This window comes from Acartia tonsa, chromosome 7 (assembly GCF_053477335.1).
Source record: "Acartia tonsa isolate MP-2025a chromosome 7, ASM5347733v1, whole genome shotgun sequence".
Taxonomy (NCBI): Eukaryota; Metazoa; Arthropoda; class Copepoda; order Calanoida; family Acartiidae; genus Acartia; species Acartia tonsa.
This window is the reverse complement of record NC_137266.1, coordinates 11424625-11450017: the sequence shown is the minus strand read 5'-3', so window position 1 is coordinate 11450017 and position 25393 is coordinate 11424625. Positions and strand designations below refer to the sequence as shown.

Genomic DNA, 25393 nt, shown 5'->3' with positions numbered 1-25393 from the left:
TAAGGATAATTGAGGGTTTATATAAACTAATCATCCATTATATTTACCCAAAAGATGTCCTACAATATAACTCAAATTAGATTTATATTACTTACCATTTTTTTCTTCATTTGATTAAGTTATTGTTTTAGGCCAAGTTTGAGGTAAGATTCAGGAGAGCCCTTAGAAGTGAAATTTTCCTACAAGTTCAAGAAATATATTCCTTAGGAAAATTGAAACTACGTGTGGTTAGGAGGGTGTTTGTGTTCTTTTAGTCAATTAAAGGATTCTATCAGATTCGGTTAATTTAAAAACAAAGATTGGATGAATGCAATGTAAAGAATTGTTATTAAATATACACCTTAAAATTAACACGATTTTTGTCTGTAGCGAGGGAGCTCAATATCTGCTGGGCCAATATAATTCTCCTTTACAATAAAGCTGCTTATATATTTTATTTTGGGAGAAGGTACCTCCACATTCCCAAGAAAAATCATTCTGGATCTGCTCCCCCCAAAACATTCCCCCAAGTGCCTAAAGGTTGATAATAACCACAATGGTGAGATATACTATTTTTTTCAGAATACCCTTCTATGTAATAATAGATAGAGAGTAGGTAAAGACAAGATTTATGTAACTAATATAAACCAGGAAATATTTATCATGGATAAAGAGATTTATTTGAGGTGAGGAAATAATCATATTAAAAAAATATATTAGATAAAACTGGTGAATCTACAAAAAAATAATGCTGGATTCTAATTTCTACAGTAAAAAAGACAAACACATTATCTATTTCTGTCAAACCCCATAAGAAAGCTTAAAATTACTAGTAACTACGCCATTAGCAGCTCTAGGGTCGCTAAATGTTTGGGCGTGCATTCAACCCCCCCTCCTTATCATTTCCTGACTTTTTATAAGCTTCACTATTACTACTTTTAATGATAAAATGTAAATCTGAAGAAAAATGTGTTAGACATGTCATATTTTAAAAGTTTGACTGACAAATGAGCGAATTGCCGAAAGGGTTTAAGCAATATAAATTTACTTTCCTGATTTCTCATCCCAGAAAAATGGCTTAAAACCTACCTTTGACTGTTTAGATTTACTATTCCCATGATTCCCTGACTATTTGTGGTCCAGTTCTCTTTTGTGAGATTGGAAAAGTTATAAGAGATGAAGCTTACACTTTAGTATTATGTTTTTCTCAGGGATCAAGAAACAAGAATAAGAAAATATAAATGATGTCAAAACCCTTAAGTAGCAATGCACAATTTTTTCATGAAGGGTAAAATGGACAAATTGAGTTTTAAAAAATTACACGAAAGTTTTTATACACATGAAATAAAAAAGGTACAGGTTGAACAAATTTAACCCTTAACAGTCGGGTTGGTGAGGGGGGATGGGAAGGGGGAGAGCCTTGAACGCCCTACTCCCCTTACAATTTGTTCTATATGCACATCAATAGAATCGGAATTGAACTGTTGTACCATTTTTACTAACAAATTTTTATGTATTCATCTGAAAAAAATAAACAAAGTTATAAAAAATATCAAAATAGAAAAAAATACATATGTTATTGAATTATAATTTTATGAATAATAATTTTCCTTTATTTAGGTATATAAAACCAACCACAAAAAAACTTTCATCTTATTAAAACTAAAGGGGTAGTTGCATGAAGTGCATTTAAACTTGAATTTTGTGAACTGCATAGTTATTTCTGTTTAATAGTTTAAATTACATCTATAGAACATATATATTTGAAAGAATTTCAATTTTCTATCAGGTAGTTTTAAAAATAGCAAGAATTAGAATCATACTTTTTGGATATATGCAGGGATAAGGGAATAATATTCTGACAAAAAATCCCAAAGGAAAACTTCCCCACAATCCACTTCCTCTTTTCCTCCCCTTCTTACACACCCATCTTCAATTAACCCTTAACGGTCGGGGGGGGGGGGGGGGGCGTTGAACGCCCCCCCCTCCGGTTTTTTCTATCTCATTTTCTGTGTGTGAAAGATAAAGAGCCCAAACTGCTTGACTTTTTAAGTATGGGTATGACACATAACTGAGAGTTGGAATTTTTTGAATATCTCCATCCTGGCGGGCACAGGATGCCAGCAAACCTGGCAGGGTCATCCAGGTAAAGAGCAAAAATATTTTTTTGACTAAAACAAAGCATTTTACCATACCAAAATACTAAAAAATCCTCTAGTAGTACATGCTTATATAAAATACAGGTGTTCAAGTCACTTTCAGGTTCCAGGTATGATCCTGCAGGTCCTGATCCTCCAGGTCTCCAGAAATCTTTAAATGGCTCCTGTGGCCGCAATTTTTGACTTAGAGACTTCAAATTTTAAACTTAAGCTTTTCTTACATGTCTACATAACGTATTAAAATTTCATGAAGATCCGCCGACGTTTTCCCGCCGACCGCCGACTGCGGCGGCTGGCAGCTGCCAAGTACAGCTGCGGCCGCTGAAATTTATATTTTGATATTTCTAATGTAAAATTTACATAAAGATAAACATTTTCTGGGAAAAAATTTTTCTTCTAGCTTCAAAAATAAGAAAATTACAGCCGTTTGAAATTTTTAAGTAAAAAAAGACCTAAAAACAAATGTTGTTAAATAAAAGGGTGAAGGAAGCGAAAATTGACTTAGACTTATAAAAGGTAGGAAATTCATTATCAAACAGGGGACTTGCACAAAAAAATTTAGCCCTCTAGCTCTAATAGGAACTGAGATAATTAGGGGGGGCGTTGAACGCCCCCCCCCCCCGATCAATTAAGGTGCGGCAAGGGGCCCGACTGTAAAGGGTTAAAAGAAAATACAAAATATACCACAGGATACTTTAAAAGGTTTCATGATTTGTTTGTACAATTGTTAGACTGGGTACCCCTGGATATATGCAACATAAATGGCTGTCCTGTTTTCACAAAAACAGCATGATGACTATTTAAATGGTGCCTTATTGATTGCTGTGTATTGTTGAAATCAAACTTCTTAATTGCACTACATGCAACTATCTCTTTTAATAAATTGTTATTTTACATGTCAAAAACCAGAGGCAAAAACCTTTTGGTAACAGTTGTATACTTGTAAAATTGTCTTCATTGGCTATACTATGATTGTAAATAAAATGCTTATCGAATCTTAAAATTTAAGAAAAATAGGGTAGGGGGACGGGTGGTTGCTAATCTGGTAACTTTTTAAATTTTTTTGGAAAAAAAATAGGATAAATATTAATATTTTCAAACGCAACAAAGATAATTAGAAAGCTTATGGAAAAATCTATTAGGTCCTAATTAGATGTTATCCAAGGAAATATAGAAGTTGGACTCAAAGCAATTTCCAGTAATTACCCGACTGTTACGCCGCAGGACCAATCTCGAGATATAAAGCGAGAGTCAAATCGCGGCTAAGATTTTGAACCGCTATTTGCTGTTCGATTAGATATAAACAACCAGATTGATTTCAAATCTCTTTATTCCAAAAGGATGAAAACTGTACAATAGGGTGGGTCCATTTCCCCCTTTTTTTAGATTTTACTGTTATCATAAGTTGCGGAAGTCATATATATGTATGATAAGGCCCATTCAAGTTTCAAAAGTGACTTGTCTCTTATGGCTGCCGGCGCGCGGGGGGTATAAAAAGTGCCCACCCCCTTATAAAACCAAAAAATTAAATTCCTTCAAACATGGCATGTTGCATATCAAAATGACCGCATTGAAATGCTGATTACGAATCTGAAAACCGTTTTGAAAAATATTGCTCCTAGTTCAAAAAAGATCTCATTAAGTACCTAAAAACAGCTAATTTAGTCAAAAATGTTCATTTTGGTAGGTTATTTGAAAATCATTTCAGACTCAATATTTTTCAAAACGGTTTTTAGATCTTTTTATTCATTTGTAGCCAATACAGTAACAAACAAATTTACAAAGGATCATGGACAAAATGACATTTTCCAAAGTCTGTGTCAAAATTACCAGATTAGCACCCTACTAAAAATAGCCTCCCTCTTACCCTATCATTATTTATATTGTTAGACTAATCTTCATCATTTTCACTATTGCCATCTTCATCATTTTCAGTGTCACTTTCTTCATCTTTGATCTCAACAAGGCAATGAGGATTGTTGGCTCTAAATTCTAGTAAAACACGTAGAAATGTAGAATCGTTTGTCTGGCCTCGTTCTTTAACATTTTTCCAGATAAACTTATTCAGAGGAGACAATTGTTGCATAAGCACCATCTTCACAATGGCTGTCTCAATATCAACAACTTCTAACAATAGCAGATTTAGAGGTTTCTCAAGATTAAAATTACCATCATCTATTCTAAAGATGCTGACATCTTTCAGAGTTTTATGAGAACTGTTGAAAATCTTTGAAACATATTCAGGGCTGCCTCTATCACAGTAAAATTCTATCAAATTATCCAAATCATATTTGGGATATAAAGCACAATTACAGGTGCGTGGAGAAATAACTTGCAATTCTGTGAGTGATAAATTGGCAAGCTTGGTCAAGTTTTCTGTCAGATGTAGACAAGTTTTGTTACAATCTAAATGTTTCAGCTTGACAAGTTTGTTATCAATTTCATTTGTGCATGAAATATTTGACAGATACAATACTTCTAAGTTCTCTGATGCAGATATTAGCTTAGCAACAGTGTTAGCATGCACCTGTATAAGGTATAACTCCTTCAACTGAAGCTTATCCAAAATAAGATCCTGTAAGTCATCTTTTACTTTCTCCAAATGTAATACTGACAATGTTTTCATTGATGCATTAATTAAAAATGTAGCCAGGTTCTGCGGAATAGATTTAACAACAAATGTTTCCAATGAAAGTTGAACATTATCATCAAACATCATAGTTTCCTCTGTTAGAATGACATCAATGAGTTGTAACTTTTTTAATGTTGAACTATTTGCTTTTAACATAACAGGGAGATCTGCTACATTAGACTTATAATAAACAAGCTCTTCCAAACACACTATCTGAACATTTTTTATTTCATCTTTAAGTTCAATATCTATACAAACAAATTCCAATAATTTCAAAGTTTGTTGACATGCTTTCAGTACTGAGATTATATCATGTCCACATGGTTGGGGATACCCATTACCACAACAAAAACTCAACTCTCTCAACTTTAGCTCAGGACAACATTTTAAAGTTTGACTTTCTACTAAAAAACCCAATTGTAATGATTCCAGAGTTTTGCTTGTATTGTGGAGAAGAGAAGATAAAGAATCTGGATTTAAACATATGGCAACAAGTCTCTTCAATTCCAATGGTTTTGTTATGTCAACATCAATATTCGTTTTTAGGGTTTCCAAAGCATATGCATTGTTTTGAATCAAAGCTGAGGCAATTGATATTCTATTGAAATAAGTATCTATTGAGATAGAAGAATAGTCATTACCACGACGGTAAAGAGATAGATTTTTCAGCTTGGGCAATCTCAGTTCTGGATCAAGCAGAAAAAACTCTACACCATAAATAAATGTTGTTAATTCTAAAATATTATTTTTCCAGCTTTTCAACATAATTTCAGACAACATTACCATCTTTTCAACATCTTCATTGAGCATTTCTTTTTCATCTTTAAATTCAACAGATAGCTCAATGTCTGGAAAGATTCCATCTTCAACATGCCTTAACTTTGCTTTGGCTAGTGGTAAAATTATTTCTTTGAAACATTTACCACCACGTTCAACAATTATTTTCCATTTTCTCATTGCAGGATTATTTGCCATAACTCTTCTTTCACAAGCTTTAGAGGCAAGTTTCAGATTTTTCTTGTCTTTCGGGGTTAAATAATCAAGCACCATTTGGTATTCATCTTTTGGTAGTTTACTGAAGATATTTGATTATACAAAAATCCATATGTAGCAAAGCACAAAATATATAAACATTTAGTAAAGTAAAGTCAAACAAATGAACTTAAAAACTAAAAAACTTTTTAGCTGGTAATTTCATGAACAAAAGTTTATCATAAGTTCATCTATCTGTGTTTAAAAATGTCTAAATAAATGCGATACTGTTAAAGTTCATCTTTTCAGAAAAGCCTTAGCAAGGATTTAGCCAGATCTTAACCAGCCCTGAAAATTTCTAATCTTAAATTTTCTGTTCAATTATTTTTGTAATAAGAAATAAGATTGGGAAAACAAAACTTTTTTTGGGAGGGTGATGTTAATGTACAATCTCTAAAAAGCACAATATATACCTAATCAGTTCAGCAGTTAGCAAGATCTTAGGATTCAGAAAGACAGACAACCTTACATATAGGAGGAACCCAAACCCCTTCCAATTAAATCTGGCTGATACACTTAAGGCTAGAGGCGAAGCAACTAGTTTTTTGCATAAGAAATTACTGAAAAATTGTATGAACATTCCTAAGATTTCCATCTCCATAATCAAACAAAGGATCAAGTTTGATCAATTTTTTTGGTTGGTTTGGTGAATTCTTGGCTCCTTCAGGTCCTCGTTTCATCCTAGAGTAAATAAAATTCAATAAAAATTATTTTCTATTACATTAAGTCAAGAAAAAAACTTAAAACTAAAAATCTTTTACAGATATAAAACTTCCGAAGCCAATGAAGAAAATGAGATATTAAATATTAATTTATGGTAGGCAAATGGGATAAACTAAGCAATATTTTTGTAGATGACACACTTCTTATCACTTTGTTGCTATGCTGTGCGTTCTAATGTACCTAACCATTACTAATCTTGCCATGTTTGAAGACAATGGGACAATTCTAACATAACTAAATAAAAATAACTTTAAGAGCTGTCTATTATAGCCTCTATAGATAGATTTATACCTAGATTAAAGGTAGCAACTCTACATGATAATTGACCTTTGTAAGCTAACCAAAGTTTAAGATTCACCTGGCAAAGTCACAAATAAATTCTTTAACAACAAGACCAGTTGGGAAAGACCTATTTCATTGTAAAATTCTGAAATTACATAGTTTGCACAATATTTGTATACAAACATTAAAATACATGCAGTTGATATGTAAATGTTTTCATAAAAGGATATGGCAAGATTATTTGTACCCGACAAATTATGATATACAATTTTATATTTTTCTTGAAATGTATACCCTGTACCTTTATAATCTGTTTTGTAAACCCTGCAGGTTGTGATAATCACACGAGGCTATACTTTATCACTTTAGCAAAACTTAAAACACTACACTTGACAAAAACCCTGAGAAGTTAACGAGATCTTAAGCTTCAAACAGACAGATGGACAATCATTGTACTACTTTGTATTATAGATAAATAACATGGCTTTTATGAGGACAGTGCTACGTCTTGGTGTGGGTTGCTGATCAAATGTTGAACCAGATCCTTTTTCCTCTTGTAGGTTGTCTTACAGTGCTTACAGGAAAACACCTAAACAAAATATTTATTAGTCTAAACCAGAGAGAGAGGGGACAATGGGGTGTTTATTACACTAGTACCTAAAGTTTAATAAACGTTTTCTTATTTGTTGGCTTCGCAAGTTTGGGGACTTCTTGAATTTTAATTAGTTGATACGTCGAGTGTCCAGACGTTTGAATCACTTATTGTAATCTACAAAAGGGGTAATTTTGTGTAACTTCATTGGGGATGTACATCAATTTATCAGCCATTGTCTTATCCCTTTAGATCCCCGAGTCTAAACTGTTAATACAAGTGGAATGAGGGACAAATAGAACTTATATAAAAGTAACATGATGTTAGTCTGTCTCTATTTCTGTGTATACCAAAAGACATCAGATTCTTCTTTACAGCCTCTAAAAATCTAAATTGATGCACTAAAAATATTTTTAAAAAGAGGGTCATGATTAACCTTTCAGCTACTTTTTATTATTGTAAAAGGTTAATTTCTTTAAGGCTTACAGCCGGCTAAAAACTAAAGGGGGGAGGGAGGGGGGGGTGGGGGGTTGTGTCCCTTTTTTAACAAGACTTAAAACAAGTAGAAAAGTGGTGTGTTGACCAAACACAGGATATTTAAAAAGACACCTAGATGCATCTAGTGGCGAAGTCTTTTTTCTCTGTCTGTAAAGGTTTCTCTTTGTTACCACGTAAGTTATGAGAAAAAATTTAATAATAAAATATTCAAAAGTAGGTTGAATTGTATCATACAGATTGTACTTTTACAAAAAAAAAATTCCCTAGTTCATACCTTTCAACAAATAATTATGGGAAAAAAATGAGAACCTGAAAATTGCAAAATAAATGATTAAACACAAGACCCTATAAAAAACCTTCCTTTTAAAGAGACACTTAAACTTTTAATTGTAATTGCTAAACAGCCATTTGTGTCCAGCTATTTGTAAAATCTTTTGTTACAAACACAGACACACATCATGTTACTTTTAATTCAGGATGGAAAAAATATATGATGACTTAAAATCAAATATAATAAGCTTTCGTCTAAAAAAATATTTAGATATTCAATGAGATGAATTACAAGAACATATTTATATTCAACTAAATTGACTTTGAATTATCAAGAGAATCAAATTTTGAAAAATTCAATTTACCTAAGAATAGAGATACTCGGGGATAAAAACATTTCAAACTCCTTATTACATTTAAAATCATAGACCAAGATTCAATAATATGAAATGTGTGTAGCTTAAGATCTCTAATCCCGATACGCAATAAAAGTGTACAGTGTACACTAATGTCCTAAAAAATTGTCCATTTAATAATTCTATGTAAACCAGATTTTCATGTTCTAAGTAAAACTTGCAGCAGGCTAAAATATCGATTCCACCCTTCCACTCTCTATACCCCATTCCCTCTCCTTCTACTGGATGACCAAACTGACCAATGAACAAGTTTCGTGTTAGCAAGCTGAAATAACCTACCTCCTCTCCGCTGTTAATAAATAAAATCATCCCTTCTGTAAATTATGATGATTGTTTTAACACTACAAGTTTTGAACCAACCAATCAAAATTTAAAACCCAAAGTTTTTGATGCCACCAATAAGATAAACAGGCTAAAAAAAATTGGGGTACCAGTGTAATTAAGGTATGTACTACTAAATTTTCTGTCTTTTTTTTGTAAGTGTTGTCTCTGTTGGTAAAAATTTCAATGAATAACCTAAAAAGAAGAGAACTTAGAGACCGGAAGACACTCTTAAGGCAATGATCCAAGCTTCTCAAAATTATCTTTTTACTGTTAACCTCTAACCAAGAATCACTTTTCTATAGATTTAACATGCAGGGACGTTATAGGTATTTATTTTGACAGGGTGAAATAGGGGTTTGAGGGGGGTAAAAAAAACCTTTACCCCCATCCATGAACGTCCTTGTCAGCATGTTTAAAATCTTACATTGAAACTGCAAACAGTAGCTTTAATTTTTTTAAGTGATGCTTTTCTGTAATTTGAGTAGTACCTGTCTCTCTGTAATGGATAGCTCTTTAATTTGCATGACAATTCCTGTAACAGTTAGGTACAATTTTGAAAGCGTAGCAAATCTCCACCCATTACCAGAAAATCTGTATGTCCATTTAAAACATGCTGCTTTTAAATTTTTTACAATAATTTTTTTCAATGACTTAATTATCCAACTATCTGATTTTTAGAAAAATGATTCCTAGTGTTTTTGGTCTTGTTTAATAAGATAATAAACTAGTGCAAAAAAAGAGTACAGCCATGCATAAATGACGTTGGAATATGTTAAAAATAAGTTATAGTATAGGTACAACAATATCCATTTATAAAATTTTGTGCCATATAAGTGGTTTCTTTTGAAATCCTTTTTGTTTTTAAAGTTTAAAGTTTGGAATTTATTCTTTATTTTGAAAAATACCTTTTTAAAACAAATACAAAAAGGTTCAATTATATAAAAAAATTTGCTTAAGTGCCATTTTTAAAGGTATATAACTAATGACAGGTTATTAAGAGGATGAGAAAAATATTAAGCACAAAAAGGGAATTTGTTAGTAGCAGATAAATCATTCTGTCCTTTAAGTTAAGAATAAATACTGAAGACTTAGAAACAAGGGAATTGGTTTAATTCAATTTAAATGGAAAATACTGGAAATTTTCAAAACATATAATATTGGCAGATTTCATGTTCAACAAAAAAAATCGCATAGAAACATATCATTCCATAGTTTAATAAAATGTACTTTTAAATCATATGAATAAAACATTTAGAAAATCGAAATATACTATTCATTTTTTTTTTTGGGGGGGGGGGGGCAGGTGTACTTTAAAAATAGCCAACTCCAATATAAAGCTTTTATCTCCGGTCCTTAAATTCTTGATTATATGTCCTTTAGTTTTATCAAACAATTATCTTTACCTTTTCTCTATCCTAATTCAACCTCTAATAGTCTGTTCTATATGTTCTGTTCTTTTGGAGTTTGTACTCTGCTCCTGCAGTACTTGAAAGTGTTTGTGTACTTAATTGACAATTAAAAAGAAGCTGTGCTCCAGAAATAAGTCAAATCAGGGATACAGGGAAAGTACTCACACCTTAACTATTATAGTAAAATAAAACAGGGGGAAGAGGTTAAATAACTAAATCTTGCAACTTTGTCCCACCTGGTGCCAATTGGGTCTTTGAATATCAGCCAATAGCGTCGTAAATATTAACACAGCCAAGTCGCTATAAAGAGCAGAAAGCAACTTGTTTTCAGACAAAACTTAAACTTTTGGCTGTTAATGGAAAAAATTCTTCTTAGATTTTAAGTGATCATCTAGAGAACCCAAGAGCATCTTCCACTTGGAATGGGATGCAATACAAGTGGATGTATTCAGTAACATCCAACAAACAGCAAACCTTTGATTCCATGACCTTTTTCTGAGAAGCCTAACTTTGCATGGTAATAAGTTTTGCCTGTTTATTGGCTAAGACATTCCCTCTACTCTAACTATTTATGTCGCGCACCTAACATAGCAGTAGAAGGAACCATTTTTTAACGTCTTTATTTATAACGCGATGTCGAGCAAAGATTCAAAACAATCAGCTCCCAGACGACGAGCGGATGCGCTATGTGTTGAGCCATGGTTGCAGGTTGAAATCTTTCCTGTTACTATTTCCATGATGAGTTAACTACATCTAACTGCACATAATCCCAAGTTATTTCAAGGTGCACTGAAAATCCAATACAAAGTATAAATGTATTATATGTCAGGGATCTAAAGGGATAAGATAATGGCCGATAAACACAAGTACATCCCCAATGATGTTACACAAAGTTACACCATCTGTAGATTACAATGAGTGGTTGAAACGTTTAAACACCAATTCCAATGAAAGTCCCTAAAGTTGTTAAGTCAACGAACAAGAAAACGTTATCATACTACTTTGGGAACTAGTGTAATAAACAGCCAATTGTCCCCTTTCTCTCTGATTATATGTATAGATTTAACATTTTATAAATAGAACTGTGTATATCATACAAGACATTTTTGCAAAGACATTAATGATATTGTTTCAACAATCTAGCAAATTTTCCTCGAAATTGATAAAATACCATCCCATGGCTATTCATTGTAATACTAAAATTTTAATACATGTACCTATTTATTATTACAATTTTAAGAAAAAAAATAGAATGAAATAAATTAAAATAGAAAAAGCCAAAACTGATAAATTGCTTCCTTGGTCTTAATTTTTGAGTGGATTTAATACTTTATTTAACTAAAATTTTCTTTAAAATTACATATGCTAAAAAATAGCTAATAGATAAATTAATATTTCCAATTTTAGAGGAACATACAATAATGTAAATTGAACATTTGTATCTTCCATACATAAAATACTTTTTCAATTGGAATTTTTTTTCCTTATTCTACATTTCTTACATTCTTATTGGAAAAACTTATCTTCAGATCTATGAATTACAAAGAGTCTGACGATAGTACATTGATGCGTGATATATTTTATAGCAAAACTACTTTAACAATGTGCCATTGTCCAGTCACTCCCTACATAACTACATCACTGTATATGTAATGAAAATAAGATTTTAAAAAATGTTTTATAAGAGTTAGACTTTAAAATCTAAATAATTAAAATTCTGTAGTGTTTTTACCAAATTAATATTTTAAGATAAATCTATATTCCTAATTATAAACCCCTTTTGCAGATCAAAATTAGTGGTTGAAGAGTTTGGACAATGCTCAAAGTTTTTTGTCGTCAAAATGAAAAATTAAAGGATTAATAAAGTTTAGTAACTTTTTTTATATCTATCTTTTCTATCCTTAAAAGATCGCAAATAATTGCATACCTTGTTAATTTGCTTTCTATCCTGATGGATGGCTTGCTCGTGTCTAGCTAGATCCCTCCTATCTGTGAATCCTCTCTTACACTCGCTACACTGGAAGCTTTTCTTACCTTAAACAAAATATTTGTACCATTAACAATTTACAGACTAAGGGGAGGGGGGGGGGGGGGGGTTCTGACACTTTTGCATAAACAGGGAGTATTGAATTGAATATGTCTTAGAAGTGAGAGGATAGGTTATTTGACAAAAAAAAGTTTACTTTTGTGATGTAATTTCCTTTTGTTTAAAAAATGGATTTGTGTCAGAACCCCCCCCCCCCCTTCCCTATCTTCGTTAAAATGGTCCAAATCAAAATAATCTCTAGTTTTAAAAAAAAGTCGAGCATAACCAGGGATCTCAAGGGATAAGATAAGGGCCGAAAAATTGATGTACTCCCTCAATGATGATACACAAAATTTTCCCTTCTGTAGATTACATTTAGTGTTTCATGTTTGGACACTTCACGACTTAATGAACCAACCAACCAAAACTCAAAAAAAGTCCAAAAGTTGGTTAACCATTGTATAAAAAAACGTCATTATAAAACTTTGGGGATTTTAGATAAGCTTCCTTAGATCTAAGAAAGACCTACCAAAATGAACGGCATTTTTGTGTCTTGTTACATCATATTCTCTGTTGAAAACTTGTTGGCATATATCACAGGCGTGACCGGAAGGCTCCTAAAATACAAAATATGTAATGCATTATACAGTAATCTTTTTGGAAGAGACAATGGATTTAATGGTGAAAAAGTTTAGACCAACCAAAGATTTAAGCCAATGTATAAAAAAATTGTGTTTATAAAACTTTAGGTTTCAAAAAAAATTCACAGGCCTACCTGACATTATTATTAGCTAATAGCCACATTAAAACTTTGTATAAATAATAAGAGTGGCTCCGCCACAACAGGGTTACCCTTCTGCCATGATGTAATTTTTAAATAATGGAAACTGGCAAAAAATTTTGGAAAACTTGTCGATGCCCCCCCCATTTAGCTGGCATATAGAAGCGAGAGGAGAGGGATTGGAAAATAGCCTAAACTCAACTCAAGATTTGGTTGTAAAAATTAAATATAAAAATGAAACCATTCATGAGCCCTTGTGATAACTTCCTAGAATGGAGAACTCAGTTCATTAGTTTTTTTTAATAGACAAATAAAAAACCTTTTGAAATAGCATATCTTAACGTTTCGGCATAATCAGATGACAAAATAGGTTCAGTGATTAAATAAAAGTGAAGCTGATTATTGCAAAGATCTTGAGGATTTAAGATAATGCAGGTTTTATATACATAATATTACCACTCATCCTGAGTTATAAAATTGTACAAAATACCACAGAAAAAAAGGTGTAGAACAAGATTGATATCAACCATAAAAGTGGGGAAAGTTATATTAATCCTTGTTATGTCTTGTAACGTTCTTCTTTAGGGAAGGGGGGCATTTAATGTTTATCCAAAAACCTTGGGTGTAAATTTCTGAAATGTTAAGAGTATAAAAATATTCTGTCCATGTCAACTTCACAAAACTTTCTACAGACTAATAAAACAATCACAATCATATAGTAGCTTCACTTTTAAAATTATAAAAAAGAAATCTGCACAACAGTTGGGGCAAAATCTGTGGCGGTGCACTTTTTTCCCAGTTAATAAATTCCCAATCTTCTTGCACGAGGGGGCAAAAATAGACAAAATTTCGCAATCATGACAAAATGAGGTTGCATAACATAAAATTGCTTTATTGCTAAGAAATCACAGATTGCATCTATAATCAGCAATTCATTAAGAAACAAGGATGATAAACAATTCTCTGAAACGGTCGGACAAACGAACATAAACACTTCTAGAGTGTCAGAATATAAATATATAAATTCTAAACAAAATTACAAGTAAATATGTTTAAAAACTGCTTAAATAAAGGATACGTATGGACCAATCCTAATTACAGAAAAGCTTCGCTTTTAAAAACTAGAAGCATACCTATAACAATCAATATTTACTGGATATTTAATAAGTAGCTTAATAAGCCTAAAAACAAAAGTAGATGGATATATTTAATATTTAAGTATATGTGTACATTGTATAGGTATCCTGTAAGATCTTGTAAACAGCTGTTTAGATCAGTCTACAATTATCACATAATCGTGTAGATAAAGGCAGGTATTATGCTATTTTGCAGGAGGATGGCAGGGAATGGATTTAGATCAACTCATATTAACCGCCAATAACCAAATAAACTTATCTTTTTAAAACAAAATTAAATATAAGAAGGGGTAAGGCAAGGGAACTAGTTAGCGATAAAGTATTATAAGTTGTAAACAAATATTTCTTAAAAAAATATCTTGTAAATAAGTGAAAATAAATGCATTTTGTTGGTGAAAAGTGAAGAAAATGTTATCATAGTACACAAAATATTCTTTATTATGTAGGTCATCTACAAAACACAGTGTCTTTAAATTGGAATTTAAACACAAAACAAACGGTCAGCTCATTCATCCTGTTAAACCTTGGTTGACCGACAATCCTGGTGGTCAATATAGGCTGACCTTTGGTTAAACTTGTAGGTCATTTAAGTGGTTAGGCTAGCGTCAGTCATGTACAACATATAATGAAGTTAATAGCAATACTCCAATTTTAAAAAAATCAGGTCTTTAATTTCAGATTTATCAAATCTTAATTACCTCCTTTGTTTTTAACTAGCGGCTTCGCCCCTAGCATCTAGGGGCTTTGCCCCAAGAGGTGATAAGAAAAAATTTGGCGAAATACGTAAAAGGAGCAAGGAAATCTTCTACCAAAAAAAAAATGGGGGGGGGGAATTTTTTGTTTTTTGGGGGGTTGGGGGTGTTCCACCCCCCAAGAAAATAGCCTAAAACCACCACAGGACAAGTAGGTATACTCCTTGAAGAGTAAAATCCGATCGGTTTAGTGGTTACCGAGATCTTAAGGGACGGACGGACAGACAGACAGACGGACGGACAGACAGACAGACAGACACAGACAGACATCGATCTACTTTGTATTATAGATATAATATTTATTAGAACTCCATAAAAAATAAAAGTACATAATAAGCAAAGTAAAAGTAAATAATAAGTAAAGCAAAGTTTTCCGTATTTAAGCAATAAACATTTCATTAAACATATTCATAATATTCCCATCTTTTTAAGCAATCTTCCATGTTGGGAAAGATGTCTGTGAAAAATTGGCAAACAAATATTTACACATATACACAAAGTTTTATATGCAGTGCTTTTCTTTTTATGGATAAAACAAAGGAAAAAACTTAGGTAAATGATTTCGATTTGATATAAGAAGGTAAACAAAAAGTATTCCTAAAATGTAAAAGCTGGCTTAGTATATTACAGATTGCTTAAACTAGAGATTTTCAGTGGCTTTTATTCACTTAAGTACTTGAATGTCGAAGAATAATTTCTGTTTTAATTAAGAAGTTTCAAATCAAGGTACAAAAGTCTGTACTCCATTTTTTGCTAAAAGAATGTATAGCTGTTTACTGCAAATTGAGAAAGTAAAGCAACAAATTCCACCAGAAAGTTTTCTTTGTGTAAAAGTATAAAATTGGTGGAATGTTTTTGTTTTTGGCAATGTTTGTCGACAATAAATCTTTCATATTGACCCAGTGATGGTCAGAAAGCAATATATAGGTAAATTTTATAAAAATATTCATAAAATAAATAAAAATCCTATATTATAGGTAGTATACATATATATGTAGTTTCCAGGAGTTATCTTTTTTTCCCTGGAAGCTATGTATTGGTATTTTAGGGTCACCTTTTTACCCTTCCTAGATAATTTTCAAATATCCTAGAAAAATGCCATTAAGGCCCTAAATTTGATTTTTGTTTGTAATGAGTAATTTTTCTTGGGGTCATATTTTTGTTGACTACTCTCCTCATTCTCCAAATAATCTCCAATAGGACATCCAACATATACACATACAACTCTTACTTCCTTTGCAGTATAAGATTACAAACTAGTAAGTAAATTCCTTTACCTCTACTGTAAACTCATACATCGATGCATCTTAAGTATAAGGATGGATAGATAGGCTCTGATGGATAAGAGAGCAAGAAATATATAGTAAGGGAAATAGTTATAGGTAGAAATATATAGAAATAGGAAGGATCCTTTAAATAGTCAGATGTTTCTTTGTCTATGTTTGATAAAATATACCTAATGATTGAATAAAATTTTACAAAATATAATAGGTCAAGGGTCTTAATCCGTCCAATGCCACTATTTCAGTGATCTTAAGGCACGACAATGACTGATAAATTGATATAAATCCCAAATGAAGATGAACAAAATAAAACTTAGGATACCAGTGTAATAACAGATTTCAATAAAAGTACCCAAAGTTTTAATCCAACAAATAAGAAAATGTGCTTACATAACTTTAGGAAAAGTAAAATATAAGAATGGTGGTTTGTTTGTGGGTTTCCTTATTTTGAGGGGCCAACAAATAGGTACCTTATACGTCCGGGCCTAATAATGATTACATCACTGGAGTTTTACTCTGAGTAATGTAATTACTATTACGAACACTTAATCCTTGGATAAGAAACATTTAGATTTCTTCTTTTTTCAAAAATAAGTTTTTAAAATGTTTTGAACTAATTAAGGGCTGACACTTCTCCCAGTCCAGGGGGTTTGGGTGGGGCTAACAACCCTTCCCTAAAAAAAACCTGCTTACGTTCAATCTGCACTAAGTAATATTAATAACCATTGTGCGTGGCCTATGCTCTGAAAAGAAGAGAAAAATGGCGATGATAATGATAATGAAAATATAAGGTCTCTTACCTGCACTACCGTGAATAAGAAATCATATATCTTTGTACTATTGAAATTCATAAAAAAGTAAAAACACGTGAGGAGTTCAATAGATATAAAAATCAAACATGAAATATGTTTTCATAAGACAGCACAAAATCTAGGAATCAACTTTTGGATATAAAGTTTGGGTATCTGTCTAATAAATGATCTTATTATATTTAACAAAAAATCAGCATTTTAAAATTCTTTTGAACGGAATCATTGGTCCATGAAAAGATACAGCTCATGGCCATGCAAGCACAGTTGGAACTAAAAGACAAAATATGTAAAATCAATATGTTGGAAAAACAGATCCTGTGTATCTACATTCCCTGATGCTTCATAGAAAACTGTACTTTCACACAAATTGCCTTATAAACACCTATACCATTACCCATCCCCCTTATTTTTAAAATAATTTAATATTAGAGGTTTCATTTTTCTTTTGCCTGTAGGACTTATAATCGCGGTGTCTTAACTGTGCAGGGCTACTCAGTGGCCAATATAAACTAACCTAACCTAAAGTAATTAAAAAAACTACATCACTTATTTTCAATTTATGTCAAACATAAGAGGGGTTTGGGGAGGTTATAAGTGTTCAACAAGGTTCTATGTTTAAAAGCAATGGAATTTCTAGATGAAACAAAGCATCTGAAATACAAATGACAGAACACGAAAGACCAAGATTTTTGTAGAAAAACAAGCAAGAAAAAATGAAGACCAAAACTGCGTGGGAAATGAACCATTCATTGTTCAAATATACATGGAATCAATATTTATTGGAGAGAAGTGCACATCGCTTAGAATTATGATTCAGTAATAAAAATACGGAAAATCTATGAAACTTCATCTTTTTAAAAAGGTTGCTTAAGTTGAGAGAAGTAGTTGTCTGTATATTATTATACATCTTTACTATAGATCTGTTATAGTATGAATATTAAGATGGCTAAAACTGCACTTTTTGGGGTATTATTTTTCTTTCAGTAAGCTTCTTATAGGTCTAGTGTCGAATTTTAATTATTAGATTTTTGCTATATTCTACTTCCCAACTTATGATTTTAAAAATCCGTCGTTTAAATGATCTACAACCCTTGTTGTATATCTTTAACAATGCCATTGTCCTATCTCCTAATACCTGCATATCTATGTTGAATTCACAGTTGAACGAAATCATTGGAAAAAAACATTCATAATATTTCTACCCATAAACACCCATGTGAGTTTTATTATAAACACATAGATAGATAGCTTTTTATACGTTATGCAGTTTTTCAAACCTATTGACATTAGTCTAAAGGTTACACAAACAAGGATGGCAACATCCATAAAAGCGAAGCACTGAAACGGTGGGACAAACGGACATTAACACTTGTATAGTGTCTGAACTGAATAATCAGAATATAAAAAGTATAAGAGTCGAAGCAGATTGTAAATAAATTTTAGGACAATGTTTATGGACATACTTACATTTTTAGGACTGGATTATAGAGTTACTTCGCTTAAAATATTGTTCTTTGTTGTCCCAGGAATCACAGATAAAACGGATAATTAGATCACATAAAAAATTTTTGTTAAAAAAAGTAGAAAAATCAACATGTTTAAAATAAACGTACGGACATTCTTGTAATGATTATAGAGTTGTTACGCTTACTAAATCGTACCCAACTACTACAGGAATCATCATGCAGAGTTTGAAATCGATAGAACAATTCTAACATACCTAAATTAACGAATAAAAGCTATCTATCTCGGATGGACGGACGTACGAACGACCGTACCGACCCTAATTAAACGACTAAATAACCTTCCCTTAAACTTGTATTTTATTATTTATTATTAGGTTGATCATTATAAAAACAAGCCCAAACGGCCAGGGCAAAATTTTATACTGAATTTTCATTTTTTATAACTATACAAACTTCCCTCCCAACCTTATTAGATACAAAGATATAAAAGAAAAAGGATGAAAACATCCATAAAAGCGAAGCACTGAAACAATGGGACAAACGGACATTAACACTTGTATAGTGTCTGAACTTAATAATCAGAATATAAAAGTATAATAGTCGAAGCAAAATTGTAAGTAAATTTGTTGAAAAACTGCTTAATACAGGATAATGTTTATGGACATACTTAATTTCTTAGGACTTAATAATAGAGTTGCTTCGCTTATAATATTGTTCTTTGTTGTCCCAGGAATCAATATACCAAAAATCAGATCAAACGGATATTTAGATTACATAAAAATTAGTTGTTAAACAAGGATGACAACATCCATAAGTAGCGAAGCACAAAAAATCATGGATGGGATTATGTAAAAGTAGTGTATTTATTAAAATCAAGAATAGATTTATTGGAGAAAATAAACACGAAACCTTGTTTTATTTTGTATAACGATGATGGTCAAAGTAAATTACATAAAAGATGCTCATAACAATGGGAAAAATTATTTTAATACTGATATCTCAAAATGTATCAGAGATATGGAAAAATAAGGGAAAATTTTAAAAATAGCCAAAAACCTGCTGAAAGCCAGTCTGATCATTGTAGTTGTTTTCTTTAAATGACAGAAAATTAAATTTTGATATGTATAACTGAACAAATTTTGGAAATCGGACCATAAACACCAAAGATATGGAGAAAAATGTGAAAAATACAAAAATAGCCTAAAACCTGCTTAAAGGCAGTCTGACCGTCATAGTTGTTTTCTTTAAACGACAGGAAATTTAATTTTGATATCTATAACTGAAAAAATTTTGAAAATCGGACCATAAACACTGAAGATATGGAGAAAAATGTGAAAAATACAAAAATAGCCTAAAACCTGCTAAAAAGCGGTCCAACTGTCATCGATGTTTTATACTTAATTGTGCTCCTTAATGATGGGAATGTTGTCAAAAAATTTCAGCATTCTATCTTTTATAGAAGTTGAGTAAATCCCATTTCCCCCATAGCGTTACGGACTGACTGACTGACGGACAAAGCGAATTATAGAGTAGCTTCGCTACTAAAAAGTAGGAAAATCAACATGTTTAAAATGGACATACGGACATTCTGGTAATGATTATAGAGGACGGACGGACGGACGTACAGACGGACGGACCGACCCTAATTATAGAAAAGCTTCGCTTTCAAAAAGAATAGAGTGGGCAGGGGTTAAATAAAGATATGTTCACAGAGTGGTGACCGTTTGCCGACTTTCGATTGGGTCTTTGAAGATCAACCAATAAAGTCGGAAATTTAACACAGCCAAGTCGCTAAATGGACATACGGACATTCTGGTAATGATTATAGAGGACGGACGGACGTACAGACGGACGGACCGACCCTAATTATAGAAAAGCTTCGCTTTTAAAAAGAATAGAGTGGGCAGGGGTTAAATAAAGATATGTTCACAGAGTGGTGACCGTTTGCCTACTTTCGATTGGGTCTTTGAAGATCAACCAATAAAGTCGGAAATTTAACACAGCCAAGTCGCTACAGCAATTTGATTGCAGACGAAATAGGTCCCCACCACTGAAATCAGGTAGTTGTCTGGGTTAAACATCTACACTTATATATTTATTGAAAAAGTATAAGACTACAAATTTTTGCATTGTATATTTTTTTGTTCTTTTGACCTAAGTATCACATTTGACAAAATCAGATGATAGACATGTTTCTTGTGTTTTAAAAACTCTTGACATATTCTTTAATCCTAATATTTTAATGTGTCGCATTTATAAATATCTTTATCTTTTTAAAAGCGAAGCTTTTCTATAATTAGGGTCGGTCCGTCCGTCCGTCCGTCCGAGATAGTTAGCTTTTATTCGTTTATTTAAGCATGTTAGAATTGTCCTATCGATTTCAAACTTTGCATGGTGATTCCTGTAGTAGTTAGTTACGATTTAGAAAGCGTAGCAACTCTATAAACGTTACCAGAATGTCCGTAAGTCCATTTTAAACATGTTGATTTTTTACTTTTTTAATAACAATTTTTTATGTGATAAAATCATCCGATTGGTCTGATTTTTTGATTACTGATTCCTATTACAACAAGGTACAATATTATGAGCGAAGCATCTCTATATCAAGTATTAAAATGTCAGTATGTCCTTAAACAGAATTCTGTATTTAAGAAGTTTTGCAACAAATTTACGTATAATTTTGTCAAACCTTATATTTTCATATTTTGTATATTCAGTTCTGACACCCAACAAAAGTTAATGTTCGTCTATCATATCGTTTCAGAGCTTCGCTTTTATGGATGTTGTCATCCTTGTTCTAAATACAAATGGCCTTGAATGTGACTTTCAATTTCAAAAATGAAAAGCAAAGAGACAAATTCTATTCATTTAATGCAAAATTCAAAGAAAATATTCGTAAAAAATATCTTATAGGTATTAATGGAGCATTTTAAAATAAGTTTTAAAAATGCTAGTTGTAGATTCTCTTTAAAAATTTCAAACCTAAAGTTAGCTAAGGGGAAGTAAATAAGGGTTAGAACAGTCTAGCAGTATAAGAGCTTCCTACTGAAGATGAAAAATAAGATTTTGGATAAAACCAAAATAACGAAAGGAAGCTGTAAGGTCTGCGAAGCTAAAATTACGAAAATGTATAGTCCCTTAAGATAAACATTATTGACATACAGAGATAAACAGTAAGGAAAGCTAAAATAAAAGTTAACTGCAGGTTGACATGTTGTCTTTAAGCAATATAATATAATAAATATGTTCCAGTATGGCTTCGAAAACGATTAATATTAACTGAATTAGAACCAGTTCTCAGCCATACTGAAAAATCATACACAGCATCGCATTATAGCCATTTTTTACGAATAAAAAATCATAAAATAGTTTTAAAAATTTTAATCTTATTATTTTTTATTTTAATATCTGCGGAAAGCTGTCCATAAAACAATAAAATAGATAGCTATACACTTACTGAATTGTTTTTACCTTATTATTATCTTTCGTAAAAGTTGATTTTTCTTCATGATGTATCTTACTGATATGGATATCTAGTCTTGTCGTCAATGTGTTACAGCCCTCTGAAAATAGTGTTAAAAAAGTAGTGGGACAAAGTGACTCAAAAATCAGCCATGTGACGTCATAAAAATGGAAGACTGACGGACATACGGAATTGTTGAGTAAAATTCCTAATTAATATTTAATTTCTTACCAAAGGGACAAATGATTTTCACTTTAGAATGAACACTTTCTATATGCCGTTGTAAATCATACTTCTCATAGAATCTAAACAATAAAATATATTTACTAAGTCAGTCAGTCAGTGGGGTAATGGAGGGGTAAATTCCCCTCCCCAAATTTTTTTTTCTAGTGGAACATGGAAAGAAAACCTTTTAACGGGTTTTGTCGTATTTTCACAGTAGCTTTTGAAAGGTTAGTCTAGGTTAGGTTAGGTTGGATAAATGTAAATGATTGCCCCAAAGGGCTAGGATATAGACCCAACAGGGGCTAGAAATACGAGATAATTCAACCAAACCCGTTACTTAAATTCTTACCACCGCTCTAGTACGCCCTTGAGATGTTTTTTTTTTATAAAATAGCCGCCGAGCAAAATCATATTTTTTTTAAAAATGAAAGCACGAATTAAAAGATTTTTGAACGATAAAAATTAAGTCTCCACAAAAAAATCTTCTTTATTAGCATACAAATAATTGCCCCCCCCCCCCCCCCCCAAGCATTATGAAGGGACTGCCAGACAGACTAAGGGAATAATGGAGTGCTGAGCTACAAAGATACAAAAAAAACTTTTCATTTTACTGACCTAAAACCACAATTTTGGCAGGAAAAGGGCCGCAGATTCAAATGTATTCTCTCAAAGTGCTTTCTATACTTTCCCCTGGAGTTAAAAGTACAATGTATTTATAAAACTTAATTAGTGAGCTGTGGCTAGACCTATAAGCAGCGTAGCTACTTTTAGATCAAGATTAAATTTAAAGTTACCAACTACTGTCTCTTAACAACACCTAGCGCATCTGCTCGTCGTTGGGAAGATTATGGATTCGAATCTTGGCCAAATCCGCGTCATAAATTAAGATGTCAAAAGTGTATCTACTTCTACTATGACAGAGGCGCAACTTTAATATAGAAGGGGGAATGCCTTGGCCTTCAACAGATGCAACTCATGAATATGTACAATTGGGACTTTCAAACAAATGTCATGCAATCAAAAGGTTGGTATTCTGAAATAAAGGTTTCAAACATTTATCTTTTATCTCATAATTTTAAATTATGCAGATTTTTATTTTTCTAAATATAATTTTACACTCAATTAAAAGGTTGTCTAAATTTTAAATCATACATTAATTTATGTTTTTGTTTATGTCAATATTGTTATCCTTGTTAATTGCTCATTAACATCTTATTTGCTATAACTACCAATCCTTTATTATTCTAATAATTTTGTATTCGACATTTTCATTCATTTACAATTCATAATTGGTTATTTATCTAAAAGCATCTTATATAAATAATGTTGGGAATCATTTACTGATTTTAAAAAAAAAAATTAAAAGGTTGTATATATAAGTATGTCTTTATGATGTCCGCTATGATCTCGTTAACGGCTTGACTGATAGTTCCACAATTTAGTTTGGCTTTTAAAAGGTTTTAGATAATTTAAAGGAAGAAAAAGACACCACCCCTGCACAACATGAACAATGCTAAAAAACTACCTCTGTTTTTCAAGAACAAAAAAAGAGCAGTTTTGCTCCGGACACTTCCAGGAATCCTCCATTTTTATTGGATCAGGTATTATGTGTTCAGATTTATCTGTTTTAATTTGGCTTACATTTGTTGCACCTACAGATTTCAGATTTGTATTTGAAGATGAAGGTTTGATTGCTTTTATATCTTCTCTAAATGGTTCCTTGAAATCAATAGCAACTTGTTTTGTATCAATATCACATGTTTCAATTTCTGATGGATTTTCATCCTCTGGTATAACTTCTGTTTGTAGATTTTCTGTCAATAAATTGAAAGATTTTTCTTCATTGACGCTAATTTCAATGTTGTCAACTCTATTACTATTCTCAGTATTGTCTTCAAAAGAATTCATTTCATCTTGATTGGGAATTATCCGTTCAACAAAAGGCACTCCCCATCTAGTAAAAGTAAAAGAATGAAATTAAAAATAAACAAGGATGACAACATCCATTAAAGCAAAGCAAACGGTAGGACAAACGGACATTTATGTTATTCTAATATTTATTGTATAGTGTATAGTGTCAGAACAGAATAAAGAATACAAGTGTATAAGAGTCAAAGCAAAATTGTAAGTAAATTTGTTGAAAAACTGCTTGATACGGTATAATGTTTATGGACATACTTACATTTTTAAGACTTGATTATAGAATTCCTTCGCTTATAATATTGTACTTTGTTGTTCCAGGAATCAATTTACCAAAAATCAGAGCAATCGGATAATTAGATCACATAACAATTTGTTGTTAAAAAGTAAAAAAATCAATTTGAAATTAATAGGATACTTCTAACATGCCTAACCTAACGAAAAAAGAAATCCGTTCCGGACGTACGGACCGACCCTAATTGGATATAAAACAATAGATAAAAAATTGAGGTATATCTCAAATGATGATAATAGTTATTCCTCGCATCGTAGGTATTATAAACAGCTTTCCGCGGATATAAAATTATAAGATTAAAATTAGTTTATTAGCTCCAATATACCTCAATTTTGCATCCATTGTTTTATAGACATAGTTTTTTCATCTGGATGAAAGACGGTTCTAATCCACCGGATATTAAACGGTTTCAAATGAAGACGAAAAATAAAATTAACCCTTGTGTGTAGACTTAAACTATTTTTTGAAATGGACACTAAAAAATTTAAAAACCCCAATTAGTACCTCTAGTTTTTAAGTCAACGATTGAGAACATCTTTATAAAATTTTGTGTACTAGCGTTTAAAATCTACAGTCTAATGTCATCTCTTTTCATTATGATGCATCCTCTAGCAAAATCCAATAGACTTACTTAGACGCAACTGGTTTAAATTAAAAGAAACGCTATTTTGTAGATTACCTACATCGTGTACAAATTTACAGATGTTATATAAATAAGTTAAAAGATACTGAACTGAAGTTTAATTATTAAGTAAAGAAAAGTTAGGTAACTTATAAGGAAAACTGTCAGAAAATGGATCTAAATTTAGCCATTAGACGAAACTAACATTTCTCAATAAGCGTACTCAATATATAGCATAAGACTTATCCAAAAGACTTAACTCAAAGAAATATTACAAAGCTAATATTACTAATATT

The 25393-nt window shown here is 31.7% G+C and overlaps 3 protein-coding genes across 8 annotated transcripts in view; 1 reads left to right on the top strand and 2 right to left on the bottom strand.

Annotated features, from left to right (window-relative positions):
* Window positions 1–25393, top strand: part of LOC145324830 (nucleoporin NUP35-like) — a 327729-nt gene that overhangs the window by 210524 nt on the left and 91812 nt on the right. The gene's annotated exons all lie outside the window — the stretch shown is intronic.
* Window positions 1–25393, bottom strand: part of LOC145324821 (uncharacterized) — a 105772-nt gene that overhangs the window by 54831 nt on the left and 25548 nt on the right. The window contains exons 2-5 of one of the 6 annotated variants that reach the window (XM_080167492.1): window positions 6884–6954; window positions 6387–6483; window positions 3969–5847; window positions 1968–3187 (exon numbers count right to left, since the gene is read on the bottom strand). The exons of 2 other annotated variants lie outside the window; for them this stretch is intronic. In XM_080167492.1, the coding sequence (XP_080023618.1) occupies window positions 4030–5847; window positions 6387–6482 (1914 nt within the window). In that variant the 5' untranslated portion in view covers window position 6483; window positions 6884–6954 and the 3' untranslated portion in view covers window positions 1968–3187; window positions 3969–4029. Of the gene's footprint in view, window positions 1–1967; window positions 5850–6386; window positions 6484–6883; window positions 6955–25393 lie in introns of those variants that run through there. 3 more of the 6 variants (XM_080167494.1, XM_080167493.1, XM_080167495.1) reach the window with 3 other exon arrangements.
* Window positions 7295–25393, bottom strand: part of LOC145324171 (uncharacterized) — a 45203-nt gene continuing 27104 nt past the window's right edge. The window contains exons 14-20 of the mRNA XM_080166798.1: window positions 23786–24214; window positions 22876–22950; window positions 22267–22340; window positions 22044–22135; window positions 12872–12959; window positions 12244–12350; window positions 7295–7396 (exon numbers count right to left, since the gene is read on the bottom strand). Of these exons, the coding sequence (XP_080022924.1) occupies window positions 7295–7396; window positions 12244–12350; window positions 12872–12959; window positions 22044–22135; window positions 22267–22340; window positions 22876–22950; window positions 23786–24214 (967 nt within the window). The remainder of the gene's footprint in view (window positions 7397–12243; window positions 12351–12871; window positions 12960–22043; window positions 22136–22266; window positions 22341–22875; window positions 22951–23785; window positions 24215–25393) is intronic.